The sequence below is a fragment of the Trichomycterus rosablanca genome, chromosome 19 (genome assembly GCF_030014385.1).
Source record: "Trichomycterus rosablanca isolate fTriRos1 chromosome 19, fTriRos1.hap1, whole genome shotgun sequence".
Lineage (NCBI taxonomy): Eukaryota > Metazoa > Chordata > Actinopteri > Siluriformes > Trichomycteridae > Trichomycterus > Trichomycterus rosablanca.
The window spans coordinates 15,618,792-15,640,967 of NC_086006.1; the positions used below are offsets into that span (position 1 = coordinate 15,618,792).

The following is a 22,176-nucleotide window of genomic DNA, read 5'->3' on the forward strand; positions in this document are numbered from 1 at the left end:
TGTGGAGTATGCATGTTCTCCCCGTGTCTGTGTGGGTTTCCTCCGGGTGCTCCGGTTTCCTCCCACAGTCCAAAAACATGCAAGTGAGGTGAATTGGATAAAACCAACATGTTAAGTGTTACACACAATCGCATTTGTATTTCAATTAATAAAATGTTACGACTAATAATAACATCTCTCATGTGGCTCACCAGTAGGTAAATGTTCATGTTCTGAGCTGAGATACTCCATGCTGCTGATGCTGAGGATGGGCCCATGGGAGCCAGGTAACCGGAGCTCTGAACTCGACACACTCTGAATGTGAGAGCTGGAATCCAGAGAGTGGAGGCCACAGGCAAGGGCCACATCTACACACACAATACAACGTTATTAAACATTTAGCCAGTAATATGGGTGCATTTATTTAAGGGGTTGGATCATTATAAATGTAATCATAGCCGATGTACAGTGGGGCCAAAAAGTATTTAGTCAGCCACTGATTGTGAAGGTTCTCCTACTTAGAAAGATGAGAGAGGTCTGTAATTTTCATCATAGGTTCACGTCAACTATGAGAGACAAAATGAGAAAAAAAAATCCAGGAAATCACATTGTAGGATTTTTAAAGAATTTATTTGTAAATTATGGTGGAAAATAAGTATTTGGTCAATAACAAAAGTTCAACTCAATACTTTGTAACATAACCTTTGTTGGCAATGACAGAGGTCAAACGTTTCCTGTAAGTCTTCACCAGGTTTGCACACACTGTAGCTGATATTTTGGCCCATTCCTCCATGCAGATCTTCTCTAGAGCAGTGATGTTTTGGGGCTGTCGCTGGGCAACACAGACTCCACAAATTTTCTATGGGGTTGAGGTCTGGAGACTGGCTAGGCCAGGGGTCTTCAACCTGTGCGCGAGTACTTGCCCGAGGGGGCGCGAGCGGCTGTCCGGGGGGGGCGTGGCACTATGAGATTATTACTATGAACCGGTGGCACACGAGACTGGCGGAGGACGCGGCAGGCATCTGCGATTGAGCCGTTGTCCACTAAGGGTAGGGGCGCTTGCAAAAGCCATGCTTGGCATCCATGCTCGAGACGTGCCTTACCCAGGGGACGGCGGCGTGGCGGAAGCAGCGCTTGGTACGCACGACCGAGTGCTGTTCCTCCAAGGGGAGGGGGGCGTGGTGTGAGGGGGGGGGGCGCAAGTCGTGCTCGGCACACGAAGGGGGGTGCATGCCTAAAAAGGTTGAAAACCCCTGAGCTAGGCCACTCCAGGACTTTGAAATGCTTTTTACGGAGCCACTCTTTCATTGCCCGAGCGGTGTGTTTGGGATCATTGTCATGCTGGAAGACCCAGCCACGTTCCATCTTCAATGCTCTCACTGATGGAAGGAGGTTTTGGCTTAAAATCTCACGATACATGGCTCCGTTCATTCTTCCCTTAACACGGATCAGTCGTCCTGTCCCCTTTGCAGAAAAACAGCCCCAAAGCATGATGTTCCCACCCCCATGCTTCACAGTAGGTTTGGTGTTCTTGGGTTTTTCTTCTTCCTCCAAACACGATGAGTTGAGTTTTTACCAAAAAGTTCCATTTTGGTTTCATCTGACCACATGATATTCTCCCAATCCTCTTCTGGATCATCCATATGCTCTCTGGCAAACTTCAGACGGGCCTGGACATGTATTGGCTTAAGCAGGGGGACACGCCTGGCACTGCAGGATTTGAGTCCCTCTCGGCGTAGTGTGTTACTGATGGTAGCCTTTGTTACTTTGGTCCCAGCTCTCTGCAGGTCATTCATCAGGTCCCTCCGTGTAGTTCTGGGATTTTTGCTCACCGTTCTCATGATCATTTTGACCCCACGGGATGAGATCTTGACCCCAAGGGAGATTATCAATGGTCTTGTATGTGTTCCATTTTCTTACAATTGCTACCACAGTTGATTTATTCACACCAACCTGCTTGCCTATTGTAGATTCACTCCTCCCAGCCTGGTGCAGGTCTACAATTTTCTTCCTGGTGTCCTTCGACAGCTCTTTGGTCTTGGCCATGGTTGAGTTTGGAGTCTGACTGTTTGAGGCTGTGGACAGGTGTCTTTTATACAGATAACGAGGTCAAACAGGTGCCATTAATACAGGTAACGAGTGGAGGACAGAAGAGCTTCTTAAAGAATAAGTTACAGGTCTGTGAGAGCCAGAAATCTTGCTTGTTTGTTATCGACCAAATACTTATTTTCCACCATAATTTACAAATAAATTCTTTAAAAATCCTACAATGTGATTTCCTGGATTTTTTTTTCTCATTTTGTCTCTCATAGTTGAAGTGTACCTATGATGAAAATTACAGACCTCTCTCATCTTTCTAAATAGGAGAACTTGCACAATCAGTGGCTGACTAAATACTTTTTGACCCCACTGTATGCATAAAATAACTACGCCGATCAGCCATAACATTAAAACCACCTCCTAATTTTTACACTTACTGTCCATTTTATCAGCTCCGCTTACCATATAGAAGCACTTCTACAGTTCTACAATTACTGACTGTAGTCCATCTATTTTTCTGTGTAACTTTTTAGCCTGCTTTCACCCTGTTCTTCAATGGTCAGGGCCCCCACAGGACCACTACAGAACAGGTATTATTTAGGTGGTGGATCATTCTCAGCACTGCAGTGACACTGACATGGTGGTGGTGTGTTAGTGTGTGTTGTGCTGGTATGAGTGGATCAGACACAGCAGCGCTGCTGGAGTTTTTAAATACCGTGTCCACTCACTGTCCACTCTATTAGACACCCCTATGTATTTGGTCCACCTTGTAGATGTAAAGTCAGAGACGATCGCTCATCTACTGCTGCTGTTTGAGTTGGTCATCTTCTAGACATTCATCAGTGGACACAGGACGCTGCCCACAGGGCGCTGTTGGCTGGATATTTTTGGTTGGTGGACTATTCTAAGTCCAACAGTGACCGTGAGGTGCTTAAAAACCCCAGCAGCGCTGCTCTGTCTGATCCACTCATACCAGCACAACACACACTAACACACCACCACAATGTCAGTGTCACTGCAGTGCTGAGAATGAACCACCACCCAAATAATACCTACTCTGTAGTGGTCCTGGGAGAGTCCTGACCAGCATGAAAGGAAGAACAGCATGAAAGGGGGCTAACAAAGCATGTAGAGAAACAGATGGACTACAGTCAGTAATTGTAGAACTACAAAGTGCTTCTATAAGGTAAGTGGAGCTGATAAAATGGACAATGTGTGTAGAAACAAGGAGGTGGTTTTAATGTTATGGCTGATCGGTATACATTTTTTACTGTGTAGGTATTCTTACCTGTAGAGCTTTGCTTCATTTTGTCGTTCTTCTTTTTTCTCCATTTCCAAGGCCGAAAGAGGCGGCCAAGAGTGGCCAGCTTGCTGTGACGCCGGATGGGGGGAGTGTGCACCCCGCTGACCAGGCAGCTGGACCGCAGCACCCTCTCCTGCTCTATGGTATCTGCAACAGAAGCAGAGAGTTAAGCACAGTAAGTGCACACCTTCTGTACTTAGAAACTCTAACTCTATATCTAACCGTTTTTACTTTTAAAAATGGGCAAGTGATGGCGTATGTCCGCTGTTATTTAATGACCCGAAGTATAGTGCCTAGTCCTGCAGAAATCAATTGTATTGATTTCTGAAATCTCAGCAGAGGGCTGGGTGTGGCTATATGTGTTATAGCTATAAAGTGTACCAGATTTTTTGAATAGTTCATAGATCCTTCTTGCAGCTTTGGTGTGGCTAAGTGGGTTTTGTTTATATGTCATGGTCATCAAGCATATTACAAAACACGGTTATGATGTTATAATGAGAGATGAGAGCTGCAGGAGGGCGGTGGGAGTTTGCTTATGATTGGTTAATCCATCCATCAAACTGTGTGTGAGTCAGCAATACGGAAGGGGGAGGGGGGTGCTGGCAGAGGTGGCTAAAAGGTGACAGGCCCCTTCTGTACTTGGAAGTAAAAAGCCTGTGAGAGTAGAGTACCACTTCCTAACGGCAAAATACAGAACTATTGATTTGTATTTGCTTTACCCGAGGGAGCCCTTAGCCCTTCGATTATAAATATAGAGGCAGTAAAGTGAGGCAGAGTGCAAAAAGCTTTTTTTTTAATTGGCTAGCTGATAAACACATTGTCTCTCTCTGGAGTCTTTGTTAAATAGCTTTCAAATTATTCAGCATATGTACTGAATGTAAATACACACACACACACACACACACACACACACACAAACATTTCAACACCAGACCATGGATGAAGACATCCCATACCAAAACCATGAACATTATTATGCAGTTGCCCCAGCACCCCAACCTCTTCCATGCATGGCCATAACAGCTTTCACTCTTTTTTCAAGGGTTTATAGGAATTTATGCCCATTCAGTCTAAATACAACGACGAGGCATAACATTACGACCACTGACAGGTGATGTGAATAACACTGATTATCTCTTCATCACGGCACCTGTTAGTGGGTGGGATATATTAGGCAGCAATTGAACATTTTATCCTCAAAGTTGATGTGTTAGAAGCAGGAAAAATGGACAAGCGAAAGAATTTGAGCGAGTTTGAAACGGGCCAAATTGTGATGGCTAGACGACTGGGTCAGAGCATCTCCAAAACTGCAGCTCGGTGTTCCCGGTCTGCAGTGGTCAGTATCTATCAAAAGTGGTCCAAGGAAGGAACAGTGGTAAACCGGCGACAGGATCATGGGTGGTCAAGGTTCATTGATGCACGTGGGGAACGAAGGCTGACCAACAGAGGAGCTAGTGTAGCTCAAATTGCTGAAGAAGTTAATGCTGGTTCTGATAGAAAGGTGTCAGAATACACAGTGCATCACAGTTTGTTGCGTATTTTGCAGCAAAAGGGGGACCAACACAATATTAGGAAGGTGGTCATAATGTTATGCCTGATCGGAGGTCAAGCTTTGAAGCTGGAGGAGAAGGCCTGATTTCATTCATGTCTATTCATTCCAAAAGTGTGTACCTGGTTTAAGGTCATTGTCCATTAAGTTCCTCTACACCAATCTCATCAAGATGTGTCTTTATGGACCTTGCTTTTTTTAAACCATGTTTTTATGGACTGGCGCATTGGCATAATGTAACAATGTCTATACTGTGCTGTTGCCACACATTTTAAAGCATATTATTTATTTGATTGTTTAATATAATTTAAATTTAAGTTCAAATAAAAAACATCTAGTTCTCCTGACAAATCTATGTCTATGTGTACTATTATTTAACCCCCAGATTCAGTACTTGAAGGAACGTCTTGCCTTGATAATCTCCAATAAGTGATATTGGTAAGTGCTAATCAACTGCTAAATCTTTTGCAGTAACACATGGGTCTCCCATGATCAGAAATGTTTGCTGTTGTTCCATAAGTTTGAAACTTCTGGATAATAATTCCAATGGGGTCTCAGGAATGTTCAAGGTCCCACTTTCACCCTGTTCTTCAATGGTCAGGAATCTCCCAGGACCACTACAGAGCAGGTATTATTTAGGTGGTGGGTCATTCTCAGCACTGCAGTGACACTGACATGGTGGTGGTGTGTTAGTGTGTGTTGTGCTGGTATGAGTGGATAAGACACAGCAGCGCTGTCACTGCTGGACTGAGAATAGTCAACCATAATATCCAGCCAACAGTACCCCATGGGCAGCATCCTGTGACCACTGATGAAGGTCTAGAAGATGACCAACTCAAACATCAGCAATAGATGAGCAATCGTTTCTGACTTTACATCTACAGTACAAGGTGGATCAGCTAGGAAGGAGTGTCTAATAGAGTGGACAGTGAGTGGACACGGAATTTAAAAACTCCAGCAGCACTGCTGTGTCTGATCCACTCATACCAGCACAACACACACTAACACACCACCACCATGTCAGTGTCACTGCAGTGCTGAGAATGGTTTTAATGTTATGGCAGTGTATATAGAGTAAATGTTCGTTCATTCATTGTATTTTCACTAAGGGCTTTATCATGGTTAGGGTGGCAGTGGGTCCAGAGCAAGGCAACAAAACCCCCTGGACAATATCCCTTAGACAGAATGTGTTTGTCCAATGAAATTCACATCAAATCACACTTTTTACAGAAATGGTTTGCAATCCTTTTTTTCCTGTTACTTTACGAATACATGCTAGGCATTTCATTTTCAGATAGACGCGCTGGGAGCTGCTTTGACTCAGCACAGAAGCCAAACACTGTCTGTTCCAAAAATAGCACAATGTGAGCAACGGAGCGCTCGGTGTGAGTCAGGAAAGATATGTGTAATGTACCACTGTCCCTAAATTCTGGCTCCTTTGTGTATGTCTGCTTATATAACGTTAATAATACACAAAATCCGGGTCAAGGCCTGAAAACACACTGCAGAGGTTAACGGTGTCTTGGCGTGGCTGTTATGGATACCACCAAGCTGAGCGAGCCTCAGACAGACAGAGGCTGTGTTCCAATCCGCAAAGTGCACACTACTTGCTGCCTAAAACATTCTTCTTTATTTCCATAATTCATCATATTTCCTTAATGAGAAAACATTTCCCCCCTGATAAACATGCAACAGATGGATAATAAGTTTGTTATTCTTTGTATAGCTAATAATCTAATCCTATTTAGACGCCCTATTAAGTGCAGACAATTGCGGTTTTGGATAGAACCCTAAAGTGAGCCGCGAGCAGGGCTGTTGCTAAGAGAATCTCAACAGTAGGGGAAAAAAAGGGGAAAGCGGGTGGGGCTAGATAGAGGAGGGGGTCTGTTGCTATACAGAAGAGCTTGTAGAAGCCCCCAAATCAGCCAATCATAGCACAGCTATTCATATTATACATATAATCAAGCACACCACCCTTTTAATAGAAAGCATTGATGGGTTACAACTGGGGAGCCCAGATGAAGTGCATTTTATGCAGCATTTCAGTTTTTGTGTCCACAAATGGCACCACAATTTTACAAAAAGAGAAAAGCAAGTTCTCCGTTCCAGCATTTGGTTATTACGGGGAGCATTTTCCGTTTTCAAAATCCACAGGCGAGTAGCTCATTCATAAAAGCAATGACAAAGAGTAGAGCATGGCATTTCAATCACACCTAGACAGTCAGCACATAATGTCAGCATGACAGCAAGATGAAGTTCCTCTCAGCCAGATTACTAAAAATATACACAGTACTGCAGTTTATCTGGAACACATACATTGTACCTTCATGGTACCTATGTTTTACTTACATGAATGTATACAACGTTTAACAGACACCCTGAGTGATATACAGTACAATGCTTTCCTCAATAAATATTCCCTTAATATAGAACAGTGGTGCTCAATATGTTGATCGCACAGTGCATGCTGGTAGATCGTGCCTCATTCAAACAGGTCAACGTGATTGACATGAAATGTAGCCACCGTTTCTTTAATTTGCAGTTTGTTACCATCGTGCTTCCTCTCTGTCTATGCCGAACCCTGCCCTGACCAAGGAGATCGAAGCTAACCCATATCCCCTCCGAAACATGAGCAGCAGCCGGATGCATTTTTGCCACCCACACATTGATGAGTGTGGCAATGCGGAGAGACACACCCTAAGGGCACCCTTCCTCATCTCTGTGTAGGCACCTCTAATCAGCCGGCAGAGGTCGTAATCGCATTCTGACAGAGAGAGACCCACATCCGGTTCTTTGTCCCGCCCCCCAACTAAGCAACCGGCCAATCGTTGCTCATACAGCCACTCAGCCTTGGACGGGTAAGGCAGAGCTGGATTCGATACGATGTATCTGGAATCCAGCTCTGGTTGCAGCGTGTCTTTTTACCGCTGCGCCACCTGAGCGGCTACATACAGAAATTTTAACCCCTACAATCTTTGACATTCATATGAAGTCAAGGGCCTCTGCTGGACAATTTTGGAACTTGCTGGCTGAGGAAAAATATTCAAGCATAAGAATCAGAATCAGAATAACTTCTTGTTAATGCTGGTTCTGATAGAAAGGAGTCAGAATACACAGTGCATGACAGTTTGTTGCGTATGGGGCTGCATAGCCACAGACCAGTCAGGGAGCCCATGCTGACCCCTGTCCACCGCCGAAAGGGCAACAATGGGCACATGAGCATCAGAACTGGACCACGGAGCAATGGAAGAAGGTGGCCTGGTCTGATGAATCACGTTTTCTTTTACATCACGTGGAAGGCCAGGTGCGTGTGCATCAGTTACCTAGGGAACAAGTGGCACCAGTATTCACTATGGGAAGAGGGCAAGCCGGCAGAGGCAGTGTGATGCATCGGGCAATGTTCTGTTGGGAAACCTTGGGTCCTGCCATCCATGTGGATGTTACTTTTACACCTACCACCTACCTAAGCATTGTTGCAGACCATGTACACCCTTTCATGGAAGCGGTATTCCCTGATGGCTGTGGCCTCTTTCAGCAGGATAATGCACCTTGCCACAAAGCAAAAATGCTTCAGGAATGGTTTGAGGAGCACAACAACGAGTTTGAGGTGTTGACTTGGCCTCCAAATTCCCCAGATCTTAATCCAATCGAGCATCTGTGGGATGTGCTGGACAAACAAGTCCGATCCATGGAGGCCCCACCTCACAACTTACAGGAGTTAAAGGATCTGCATCTTGGTGCCAGATACCACAGCACACCTTCAGGGGTCTAGTGGAGTCCATGCTTCGACGGGTCAGGGCTGTTTTGGCAGCAAAAGGGGGACCAACACAAAACAAAGCAGGTATCTTTTTATTTCTTATTATTGAATTGTTAAGAGTAAATTTACTTTTGGTAAAAAAACATAATGCCTTTGGGGTTGGTTGTGTTTTTGTTTAGTGTTATTGTATGAGGTGGGAACAGTAACATAAATTACTGCCACATCACAGACTGTAGACATTTAAAGACAACCAGACAAATGAATGTAGTATAAATAAATCACAAGTATTAACTTTTTAAATTTTATTTTCTTATTTTCTTGAGATTACAAATATAAAGCATTCACTGGTGCTGACCCAATCAACAGGTCCAGCATTACCTGCTATGAATTTCTAATATGATTATAATGAAATGTGCTTTCATAATGTCTACATGATGAGGAATCCATTAAAGTTTTGTACAACCTCTGTGCTCCCAGAAGAACCCACCCTTATGATGGAAAATCTCACACCCTGTGCACATCTTAGCACGTCTGCCAGAAGTGATATGGCATGTATTATGTAATATACACTGATCAGCCATAACAATAAAACCACCTCCTTGTTTCTACACTCACTGTCCATTTTATCAGCTCCACTTTCCATATAGAAGCACTTTGTAGTTATACAATTACTGACTGTAGTCCATCTGTTTCTCTGCATGGTTTGTTAGTCCTCTTTCACCCTGTTCTTCAATGGTCAGGACTCTCACAGGACCACTACAGACTAGGTATTATTTGGGTGGTGGTTCATTCTCAGCACTGCAGTGACACTGACATGGTGGTGGTGTTAGTGTGTGTTGTGCTGGTATGAGTGGATAAAACACAGCAATGCTGATGGAGTTTTTAAACACCTCACTGTCACTGCTGGACTGAGAATAGTCCACCAATCAAAAATATCCAGCCAACAGCGCCGTGAAGGTCTAGAAAATGACCAACTCAAACAGCAGCAATAGATGAGCAATCAGCTCTGACTTTACATATACAAGGTGGACCAACTAGGTGAGTGAACAGTGAGTGGACACGGTATTTAAAAACTCCAGCAGCATTGCTGTGTCTGATCCACTCATACCAGCACAACACACACTAACACACCACCACCATGTCAGTGTCACTGCAGTGCTGAGAATCATCCACCACCTAAATAATACCTGCTCTGTGGTGGTCCTATGGGGGTCCTGACCATTGAAGAACAGGGTGAAAGCAGGCTAAAAAAGTATGTAGAGAAACAGACGGACTATAGTCAGTAATTGTAGAACTACAAAGTGGAGCTGATAAAATGGACAGTGTGTGTAGAAACAAGGAGGTGGTTTTAATGTTATGGCTGATCAGTGTACAAAGCAATTAATTTGCAACTCCAATTCTGTAAATTTTCATGCCTTATAAATCATACGCTTACAATATAAATATATATAATGCATTCACATTTGTTCACTGTCTCTATTTTCTTAGCAGTTTTGGGAAAGAAGTTCGATGCTTGGTAGTAAACTCCTTGTCCTTTGAACAAATGGAAGCCTGATCATTTACCCCCCAGGCTCTACAACTGTGCAGCCATCTGTCCATAGACGACCGCCTCTGGTATAAATCCTTGAGAAATGGAACACATAACAGTGCACCGTTGATAAAACTGGCACTCGAGTTGGAGGCATGACACAGTCACTTCAAAGGTACATCTTATCTATAGAGTCAAAACCTTTAGGTCCCTTTACATGGCACCTCTCAGGCAATGATCCTTTAATAACTACAACAACTGTGCAAGCAGATGTACTAACAAAGGATTGCATGTGATTATTAAATATGCAGTATATGGTGTATCTAATCAATGTTTTAAAATCTAGGGCATTTGTAATATGACTAAATGACTGGTATTAATCTAATGCACAGACTGCACCATTGCATAAAGTCAATGTACAAGACAAAAATGTAGAATTGCACCAAAATACTGTAGCATGTATGCAAATCTAGTATAGAGAATGAAGTTTACCTTTTAGACAGTACAATCTTATTTATTGTAGGTCATCCTAAATCACATGACAGTTTAGTTGTGTCCTTTGTATGTTTAGATCACTTGTAACCTGTAGCAACTAACTGTTCATGCAAGTTGTTTGATTCAATAAGCAAATAACGACCTTACATTTATGATCTAGGCCGAGGTTTTTCAAACACATACTACGAGAGTTCTTCAAAATGTTTCCGCACTTTTTTTTTAACTCTTTTTATTAAGAATTTCGAAAACAAATGACACCACTTTTCTACATAGTCACCTTCCGATGCATTTTTCCCCAGCATCATACCAACTTTTTAATGCCATCAGCAAAAAATCTTTTTGGTTTAGCGTGTAGCCACTGATCGGTGCGATGCTTTCACATCATCATCACATGAAAATCTTTTTCCCCTTAAAGCTTCTCTGAGTGATCCAAAAACTTAAAAATCAGATGGCGCTAAATCCAGACTATATGCTCTCTCAGTCTCTTATACACGACCTATTACTACTCCTCCCTCCCTCACCGTTTCCAACCAAAATATAAAAGTGCGGAAACTTTTTGAAGATTCCTCATACTTGTACAATAAAAATATTTCACCAATATAAGCATGTGCTGGCTTTATGAGTGTACATATACAATGTATACTATGGTTTTCTTCTTGTTAGTGATTGGGCGGTACGGTGGCTCAGTGGGTAGCACAGCAGTGGAGAGCACAGCAAGAAGGTCCTGGGTTCGATTCCCAGGTGGAGCAGTCTGGGTCCTTTCTGTGTAGAGATTTACATGTTCTCCCCGTGTCTGTGTGGGTTTCCTCCTGGAGCTCCGGTTTCCTCCCACAGTCCAAAGACATGCAAGTGAGGTGAGTTGGAGATACAAAAATTGTCTGTAACTGTGTTTGACATTAAAAAATAATGAATCTTGTGTAATGAGTAGCTACCTGTCCTGTCATGAATGTAACCACAGTGTGTAAAACATATGACATATAATCCTAATAAATAAACATTAGCAATTACAGCTGACTAGCTGTTGCCATTAGCTTATGAATAGGCTCACAAAAAACAATGCCTCTGTTTCAAAAAGTATGGGCTTCCATCTTGTAGAGAAGCATGTAAGCCTATATATATATATATATATATATATATATATATATATATATATATATATACAGGGGTTGGACAATGAAACTGAAACACCTGGTTTTAGACCACAATAATTTATTAGTATGGTGTAGGGCCTCCTTTTGCGGCCAATACAGCGTCAATTCGTCTTGGAAATGACATATACAAGTCCTGCACAGTGGTCAGAGGGATTTTAAGCCATTCTTCTTGCAGGATAGTGGCCAGGTCACTACATGATGCTGGTGGAGGAAAACGTTTCCTGACTCGCTTCTCCAAAACACCCCAAAGTGGCTCAATAATATTTAGATCTGGTGACTGTGCAGGCCATGGGAGATGTTCAACTTCACTTTCATGTCCATCAAACCAATCTTTCACCAGTCTTGCTGTGTGTATTGGTGCATTGTCATCCTGATACACGGCACCGCCATTGGATGCACATGGTCCTCCAGAATGGTTCGGTAGTCCTTGGCAGTGACGCGCCCATCTAGCACAAGTATTGGGCCAAGGGAATGCCATGATATGGCAGCCCAAACCATCACTGATCCACCCCCATGCTTCACTCTGGGCATGCAACAGTCTGGGTGGTACGCTTCTTTGGGGCTTCTCCACACCGTAACTCTCCCGGATGTGGGGAAAACAGTAAAGGTGGACTCATCAGAGAACAATACATGTTTCACATTGTCCACAGCCCAAGATTTGCGCTCCTTGCACCATTGAAACCGACGTTTGGCATTGGCACGAGTGACCAAAGGTTTGGCTATAGCAGCCCGGCCGTGTATATTGACCCTGTGGAGCTCCCGACGGACAGTTCTGGTGGAAACAGGAGAGTTGAGGTGCACATTTAATTCTGCCGTGATTTGGGCAGCCGTGGTTTTATGTTTTTTGGATACAATCCGGGTTAGCACCCGAACATCCCTTTCAGACAGCTTCCTCTTGCGTCCACAGTTAATCCTGTTGGATGTGGTTTGTCCTTCTTGGTGGTATGCTGACATTACCCTGGATACCGTGGCTCTTGATACATCACAAAGACTTGCTGTCTTGGTCACAGATGCGCCAGCAAGACGTGCACCAACAATTTGTCCTCTTTTGAACTCTGGTATGTCACCCATAATGTTGTGTGCATTGCAATATTTTGAGCAAAACTGTGCTCTTACCCTGCTAATTGAACCTTCACACTCTGCTCTTACTGGTGCAATGTGCAATTAATGAAGATTGGCCACCAGACTGGTCCAATTTAGCCATGAAACCTCCCACACTAAAATGACAGGTGTTTCAGTTATTTTGTCCAACCCCTGTATGTATACAGTATATAGCCATTTGCTTTCCCTTTGCACATAGAAATGACTATATACCTTTGGATATTGTATACAATACATACTATATACTATACATACAGAGCATTTCCAATGAGTCCAGTCCTTCTTACTGTCAGTAGTGTTAAAAGCAAACAGAATCCTGTGGGTGGGTAATGATGTGGAACAATAAACAATGATGTTAATTTCCTCTAAATTGAATCAGATCATTTCTAAAAACACAAACACTAAAACCTGATTTGTTGAACTTACTGAAGCATTTCTGGGAAACCCACTGCCCACAGTAATTTGTGGAAATTGAACTGCTTTTGCTTTAGGTTATATGACTACATTGAGAAGCTAATTCCTGTCTTCTAATGCCTGGATAAAGTCAATGTTTAATAAAAAAATATTTATATACACTGATCAGCCATAACATTAAAACCACTTCCTTGTTTCTACACTCACTGTCCATTTTATCAGCTCCACTTACCATATAGAAGCACTTTGTAGTTCTACAATTACTGACTGTAGTCATTCTCAGCACTGCAGTGACACTGACGGTGGTGGTGTGTTAGTGTGTGTTGTGCTGGTATGAGTGGATAAGGCACAGCGATGCTGATGGAGTTTTTAAACACCTCACTGTCACTGCTGGACTGAGAATAGTCCACCAACCAAAAAAATATACAGCCAAAATATACAGCCAACAGCGCCCCGTGGTGCTGTGAGCACTGATGAAAGTCTAGAAGATGACCAACTCAAACAGCAGCAATAGATGAGCGATCGTCTCTGACTTTACATCTACAAGGTGGACCAACTAGGTAGGAGTGGACAGTGAGTGGACACGACACGGTATTTAAAAACTCCAGCAGCACTGCTGTGTCTGATCCACTCATACCAGCACAACACACACTAACACACCACCACCATGTCAGTGTCACTGCAGTGCTGAGAATGATCCACCACCCAAATATACCCAAATACCTACTCTATGGTGGTCCCGTGGTGGTCCTGACCATTGAAGAACAGGGTGAAAGCATGCTAAAAAGTATGCAGAGAAACAGATGGACTACAGTCAGTAATTGTAGAACTACAAAGTGCTTCTATATATGGTAAGTGGTGCTGATAAAATGGACAGTGAGTGTAGAAAAAAGGAGGTGGTTTTAATGTTATTCACTGTTATGACTTCTACTGTGTTTAATCTTTGACCTCCTGGTTAATACTTTAGTACCTTAATCACAGAGTCATCACTGGTCTAAGAAAATAAGTTAATAAGTTAGTGTGTTGTTGCTTTTCTTTAGTGTTTTGGGTAAATGAGTTCATAAAACACTGGTCTGAGTTGCCTACTACTGAAACCTTCCTTTATGAAAAATAAGTACAATTCTTTGCTCCCCCAGTTATTATGAGCTGTCTTATCTCATTACCTGGAACATCTGACTTTTGGAGAGAGTATAAAAGTGTGACAGTGGTGGCTGGTGGTTGTAAAAAGACGGGAGTAACAAAGGTAAGCTGTGTGATTTTTTTTGTGTGTGTGTGTGGGGGGGGGGGGGGGGGGGGGGGTCTTGGGAAGGTGTTGGGTGGGCATATGTGAGCATGTAAATACCAGCTACATTTAAAAGCAGAAGTAAAGAGATTTGGTCTACAACTAGTCAGCTAGTTGTAAGCAATCACTGATTAAAGCTTGCTCTTAAAACTCTGGGTATACAGGTCCTTCTCAAAAAATTAGCATATTGTGATAAAGTTCATTATTTTCCATAATGTAATGATAAAAATTTAACTTTCATATATTTTAGATTCATTGCACACCAACTGAAATATTTCAGGTCTTTTATTGTTTTAATACTGATGATTTTGGCATACAGCTCATGAAAACCCAAAATTCCTATCTCAAAAAATTAGCATATTTCATCCGACCAATAAAAGAAAAGTGTTTTTAATACAAAAAAAGTCAACCTTCAAATAATTATGTTCAGTTATGCACTCAATACTTGGTCGGGAATCCTTTTGCAGAAATGACTGCTTCAATGCGGCGTGGCATAGAGGCAATCAGCCTGTGGCACTGCTGAGGTGTTATGGAGGCCCAGGATGCTTCGATAGCGGCCTTAAGCTCATCCAGAGTGTTGGGTCTTGTGTCTCTCAACTTTCTCTTCACAATATCCCACAGATTCTCTATGGGGTTCAGGTCAGGAGAGTTGGCAGGCCAATTGAGCACAGTAATACCATGGTCAGTAAACCATTCACCAGTGGTTTTGGCACTGTAAGCAGGTGCCAGGTCGTGCTGAAAAATGAAATCTTCATCTCCATAAAGCTTTTCAGCAGATGGAAGCATGAAGTGCTCCAAAATCTGCATTGACCCTGCCCTTGATAAAACACAGTGGACCAACACCGGCAGCTGACATGGCACCCCAGACCATCACTGACTGTGGGTACTTGACACTGGACTTCAGGCATTTTGGCATTTCCTTCTCCCCAGTCTTCCTCCAGACTCTGGCACCTTGATTTCCGAAAACAGTACTTTGGACCACTGAGCAACAGTCCAGTGCTGCTTCTCTGTAGCCCAGGTCAGGCGCTTCTGCCGCTGTTTCTGGTTCAAAAGTGGCTTGACCTGGGGAATGCGGCACCTGTAGCCCATTTCCTGCACACGCCTGTGCACGGTGGCTCTGGATGTTTCTACTCCAGACTCAGTCCACTGCTTCCGCAGGTCCCCCAAGGTCTGGAATCGGCCCTTCTCCACAATCTTCCTCAGGGTCCGGTCACCTCTTCTCGTTGTGCAGCGTTTTCTGCCACACTTTTTCCTTCCCACAGACTTCCCACTGAGGTGCCTTGATACAGCACTCTGGGAACAGCCTATTCGTTCAGAAATTTCTTTCTGTGTCTTACCCTCTTGCTTGAGGGTGTCAATGATGGCCTTCTGGACAGCAGTCAGGTCGGCAGTCTTACCCATGATTGCAGTTTTGAGTAATGAACCAGGCTGGGAGTTTTTAAAAGCCTCAGGAATCTTTTGTAGGTGTTTAGAGTTAATTCGTTGATTCAGATGATTAGGTTAATAGCTCGTTTAGAGAACCTTTTCATGATATGCTAATTTTTTGAGATAGGAATTTTGGGTTTTCATGAGCTGTATGCCAAAATCATCAGTATTAAAACAATAAAAGACCTGAAATATTTCAGTTGGTGTGCAATGAATCTAAAATATATGAAAGTTAAATTTTTATCATTACATTATGGAAAATAATGAACTTTATCACAATATGCTAATTTTTTGAGAAGGACCTGTATTGACCAGCACAGTCAGCTCAGCTGATTGGTCAATGTTGTTAGGTGCTAAATTCAGGGTCTCTGATTAGACCCACCCAAAGGGAGATTCATCCTCCCCTACTGCAATTCATCCTCATGTTAAACTCCAGGCCACTCAAGAGGGATGGAGGTCCTTGCTGAGTCTGGTTCCTCTGAATTTAAGGGAAATTTAAGGGAGTAAATTCCTGTAAATTTAAGTAATGAGTTTTTCCTTGCCACTGTCTCCCATTGCTTGCTCAACGGGGGGGGGGGTTTCGACCTTTTGGTCCTGGATTCTGTTGCTTTAAGACAATGTCTATAGTAAAATGCCCTATACAAATAAATTTGTAGCAGTTTATATTGGACATTAATGTGAGACTTGGGGAGGTCATACAGTAATTCTTGATTGTGGCAAGGGGTGCTGTTGGTATATTGACACCAGGAGACGATTTTTGCAACTTTGAAGTGATAAAATAATAATATTAGTAGTAGTTTAACGGATTACTTCCAGATTATTTCCATGTATTTATTGTATTGTATTCAGTAGCGGCTCCTGCCAAATCTCTCAGGGGGGGGGGCAATTGTTGCGATGATGGCCAATGTGACCCGTTCAATGGGTAAATTAAAGCTTAAACAATTAACATCTTAAGTCATCTGTCAGTTTGCCCTCACAAATAACTTTGAACATGGAGAGAGACCAGCTTTACCATTAATCATAAAATGAAGTGAGGCCTTCACACTAACAATTAAATTCAGTCTTCATTAGATAGCATTTTATTTTAGGTGCAGCAGATCCTCAGGTAATGGTAGTCATGTTGACGAGATCGCTAGCTGCTCCAAATATTGCTACACCAGGTTACGTGTGACCAGGCACGTAAGTGTGAGCCCTCCCGGAACCCATACAGATTGTATTGCAGCATCTGCAGTTCGAAAAAAAAGTGCCTTAATAAGAGAGTCTATCAGAGCAATCCGGGTAGTACTGTACGGAACACAACTCGACGCTGATTGGACTACGATATTCAGAGGCAAGACCTTTGGTGGTGCATCGCCCGATCGCCCTAAGGAACAAACCGCCCATGATTGTATTCCATGTATAAATTTTAGGGAGGATGGTCCTCCTTTTCCTCAATGGACAAGCCTCCTCTAATGTGTGAACATGGCAGTAATCTGATTGGCTGTATCGCCCTCTATGGTGCTGAAACTCAAAGCAGTGATGCAGAATAGGTTTACTTTTGACCTCAAGACAATCAGAAATACTACTTGAATGTACTTGAAATCATTGTGCAGGTATTTGAATAAATGAGCAGGCTGTACACATTCCCTTCACAGGCTGTTTCATTCACTGAACAAATAAGGTAGGAATAATATTTGACAAGAGATATGAACTATTATAATGTACTAGATATTTCATAATAGATTATGACTTTTACTGTGTGCTTATTGTATCTGCAAATCCAACCAGTTTAGATGCTGAACACAGCATTAAATTCAAAACAGCATTAAGGAAGCCTTAACCAATGTTAATGCTTAACCAATGTAGAACAATACTGTTGCTAAAAACTAACAACCTAACAAAACTAACAAAAACAAAAACTAACAAACCTGAATAAATGAATGAAGCAATCAAAGTAATACACAGTCGAGTCACATTATTATAACCACCAGCTAATATCCAGAGTAACCACGTGTGCAGTATGGACAGCAGCTAGACGGGCTGGGAGTGAATCAATAAGGTCCTGGTTGGTTGTCACAGGTATCTGGAGCCATACTGACTGCAGTACATCCCCCAGCTTCTGGCGGGTGTGTGGGGGAGGATGCATAGAGTGAACATGACGATTGAGTTGGTCCCACAGATGCTCACTTGAGTTCAAGTCTGGGGAATTAGGAGGACAGCGTAGTACCTGGAGGTACATCTTGGTCATGCTCTTCCAACCAATGTTGGACATTTCTAGCCGTGTGACATGTTGCATTGTCTTGCTGGAAGATTCCATCTGCCCTAAGGAAGACAGCCTATCACACACCTTATATACCCACCAAACCAGCCCACGAAACATGACTTCCTTCAAAAGCTACTCGCTGCCACCGTCAAAAGTAGAAAGCTTTAACCCTGTTCTTCAATGGTCAGAACCCCCACAGAGCAGGTATTATTTAGGTGGTGGATGATTGTCAGCACTGCAGTGGCAATGACATGGTGGTGATGTGTTAGTGGGTGTTGTGCTGGTATGAGTGGATCAGACACAGCAGCGCTGCTGGAGTTTTTAAATACCGTGTCCACTCACTGTCCACTCTATTAGACACTCCTACCCAGTTGGTCCACCTTGTAGATGTAAAGTCAGAGATGATCGCTCATCTATTGCTGCTGTTTGAGTTCATTTTCTAGACCTTCATCAGTGGTCACAGGACGCTGCCCACGGGGCGCTGTTGGCTGGATATTTTTGATTGGTGGACTATTCTCAGTCCAGCAGTGACAGCTGTGTCTTATCCACTCATGCCAACACAACACACACTAACACACCACCATCATGCCAGTGTCACTGCAGTGCTGAGAATGACCCACTACCCAAATAATACCTACTTTGTATAGTTCCTGGGAGAGTCCTGGTCATTGAAAAACAACATGAAAGGGGGCTAACAAAGCATGCAGAGAAACAGATGGACTACAGTCAGTAATTGTAGAACTACAAAGTGCTTCTATATGGTAAGTTGAGCTGATAAAATGGACAGTGAGTGTAGAAACAAGGAAGTGGTTTTAATGTTATGGCTGATCAGTGGATAATATATACTGGTGCTGGACATAAAATTAGAATATCATGAAAAAGTTTATTTATTTCAGTAAATCCATTCAAAAAGTGAAACTTGTATATTATATTCATTCATTACACACATACTGATATATTTCAAATGTTTATTTATTTTAATGTTGATGATTATAACTGACAACTAATGAAAACCCCAAATTCAGTATCTCAGAAAATTAGAATATTGTGACAAGGTACAATATTGAAGACACCTGGTGCCACACTCTAATCAGCTAATTAACTCAAAACACCTGCAAAGGCCTTCAAATGGTCTCTCAGTCTAGTTCTGTAGGATACACAATCATGGGGAAGACTGCTGACTTGACAGTTGTCCAAAAGACGACCATTGACACCTTGCACAAGGAGGGCAAGACACAAAAGGTCATTGCTAAAGAGGCTGGCTGTTCACAGAGCTCTGTGTCCAAGCACATTACTAGAGAGGCGAAGGGAAGGAAAAGATGTGGTAGAAAAAAGTGTACAAGCAATAGGGATAACCGCACCCTGGAGAGGATTGTGAAACAAAACCCATTCAAAAATGTGGGGGAGATTCACAAAGAGTGGACTGCAGCTGGAGTCAGTGCTTCAAAAACCACCACGCACAGACGTATGCAAGACATGGGTTTCAGCTGTCGCATTCCTTGTGTCAAGCCACTCTTGAACAAGAGACAGCGTCAGAAGCGTCTCGCCTGGGCTAAAGACAAAAAGGACTGCTGAGTGGTCCAAAGTTATGTTCTCTGATGAAAGTAAATTTTGCATTACCTTTGGAAATCAAGGTCCCAGAGTCTGGAGGAAGAGAGGAGAGGCAAAGAATCCACGTTGCTTGAGGTCCAGTGTCAAGTTTCCACAGTCAGTGATGGTTTGGAGTGCCATGTCATCTGCTGGTGTTGGTCCACTGTGTTTTCTGAGGGCCAAGGTCAACGCAGCCGTCTACCAGCAAACTCGCCTGACCTTAACCCCATAGAAAATCTATGGGGTATTGTGAAGAGGAAGATGCGATACGCCAGACCCAACAATTCAGAAGAGCTGAAGGCCACTATCAGAGCAACCTGGGCTCTCATAACACCTGAGCAGTGCCACAGACTGATGGACTCCATGCCACGCCGCATTGCTGCAGTCATCCAGGCAAAAGGAGCCCCAACTAAGTATTGAGTGCTGTACATGCTCATACTTTTCATGTTCATACTTTTCAGTTGGCCACCTTTTTAAAAAAATCCTTTTTTTTAAGTAATATTCTAATTTTCTGAGATACTGAATTTGGGGTTTTCATTAGTTGTCAGTTATAATCATCAACATTAAAAGAAATAAACATTTGAAATATATCAGTCTGTGTGTAATGAATGAATATAATATACAAGTTTCACTTTTTGAATGGAATTACTGAAATAAATCAACTTTTTCCTGATATTCTAATTTTATGACCAGCACCAGTATATATAGTTGGTTTTTCAGCCTTAATATTGTTCTGTTCTTGGTTAAGTCTACTGCAATGGAGTTCATTATCAATATTACAGGTATGTGGTTTCCGCTAGCACCTCTGTCATGGCACAGACCGCAGGGTAAATTCAATATTCTTCTAAATTAGATTTTTAGACCGAATGTCCATACGTCAAATTACTTGTGATCAAATTCAGTTTCTCTATTGGTACTGTAGTCACTTTTGCTCCTGTAGCACGATCGGTTGCTATGGTAACAACACAGACATGCCTATGCTGAACAGTTCAACCAGTCAGCTTGCCACCAACCTGCATCTTTCACAGTGGACTTACAAGGAATCCGATCTGACCGGTGAGACTGAGCCAGATGTCTAAAAATCTGACGTGAACTTGTTTTCAAACCGAATGCAAATCTGGCTTAATTTTAACATATTTTTAGCTGGTCAGACTGCAGAAAATCTGTCCAGCTCAAATCAGATTTGAGCTTCCTCCACTGATTTTAGCTGCCCGTCTAGACACAGCTTAAGGGCTTGCGTTTGAAAAACAATGTAGCCAAACTTGTTGACACCAGCAAAAACAGTACAGAAGACTGCATTATTCTGGTTTTATTTACCAACCCTATTTCAGAAAGGTTGAAACATTGTGTAAAATGTAGTAAAAGGAAGAATATGTGATTTGTTAATTCTCTTAAATCTTTATTCAACCTATGAAGGTAGAAACAAAAGATTTCCAATGTTTTCACTGATGATTGTATTATGTGAACAAAAACCTATTTAGAATTTAATGCCTGCAACACACTCCAAATATTTAGAATTAGAATTAAAATTTATAAAATATTTAAGTTACAGGCAGGTAAATTGGTAACAGGTGGCGGAATCATGATGGTGGATTTTATACTCAAAGCTGCTTTACAAGCAATAATATGCCTTGCCGCCACTCAGGTGGCGCAGTGGTAAAGTACGCTAGCGCACCAGAGTTGGGGTTTTGAATACATCGTATCGAATCTCAGCTCTGCCTTTCTGACTGGACTGGGCAGCAGCATAAACAACGATTGGCTGTTGTTCAGGGTTAGGGGTAAAAAGTCGGATCATAGGTCCTCATAACTGGTGCAACTGCGGCCACTGATGGCTGACTGATGGCACCTGCACAGGGCTGAGGAATTATGCTGATTTACATTACATTTACATTTTCAGCATTTAGCAGACGCTTTTATCCAAAGCGACTTACACAATGAGCGGAACACAATGAGCAATTGAGGGTTAAGGGCCTTGCTCAGGGACCCAACAGTGGCAACTTGGTGGTGGCGGGGCTTGAACCGGCAACCTTCTGTTTACTAGTCCAGTACCTTAACCACTGAGCTATCACTGGCCCAGTGCTGATGGGGGTGTGACCCTCCGTACACAGTGCCCGTCAGTGTATGAACTCGACTCGTGCAGGTGAAAAATGCAGTCTGTACTGACTGTACGTGCCGGAGGGGGCGTATGTCAGTTGAGAGGCGTCCTAGGTCAGCGGTGAAGGGTCGAATCAGTATAGAGGACGCAATCAGGGTAATCGGACACGACTAGATTAGGGTAAAAAAATTGGGGGGAAAAGTGAATAATAATAAAAAAAACAAT

General features: G+C 42.7%; 1 protein-coding gene across 1 annotated transcript in view; it reads right to left on the reverse strand.

The window, feature by feature from the left end:
- Window positions 1-22,176, reverse strand: part of phactr3a (phosphatase and actin regulator 3a) — an 87,517-nt gene that overhangs the window by 27,505 nt on the left and 37,836 nt on the right. Inside the window, exons 2-3 of the mRNA XM_063015583.1 lie at window positions 3,308-3,469; window positions 192-347 (exon numbers count right to left, since the gene is read on the reverse strand). Of these exons, the coding sequence (XP_062871653.1) occupies window positions 192-347; window positions 3,308-3,469 (318 nt within the window). The remainder of the gene's footprint in view (window positions 1-191; window positions 348-3,307; window positions 3,470-22,176) is intronic.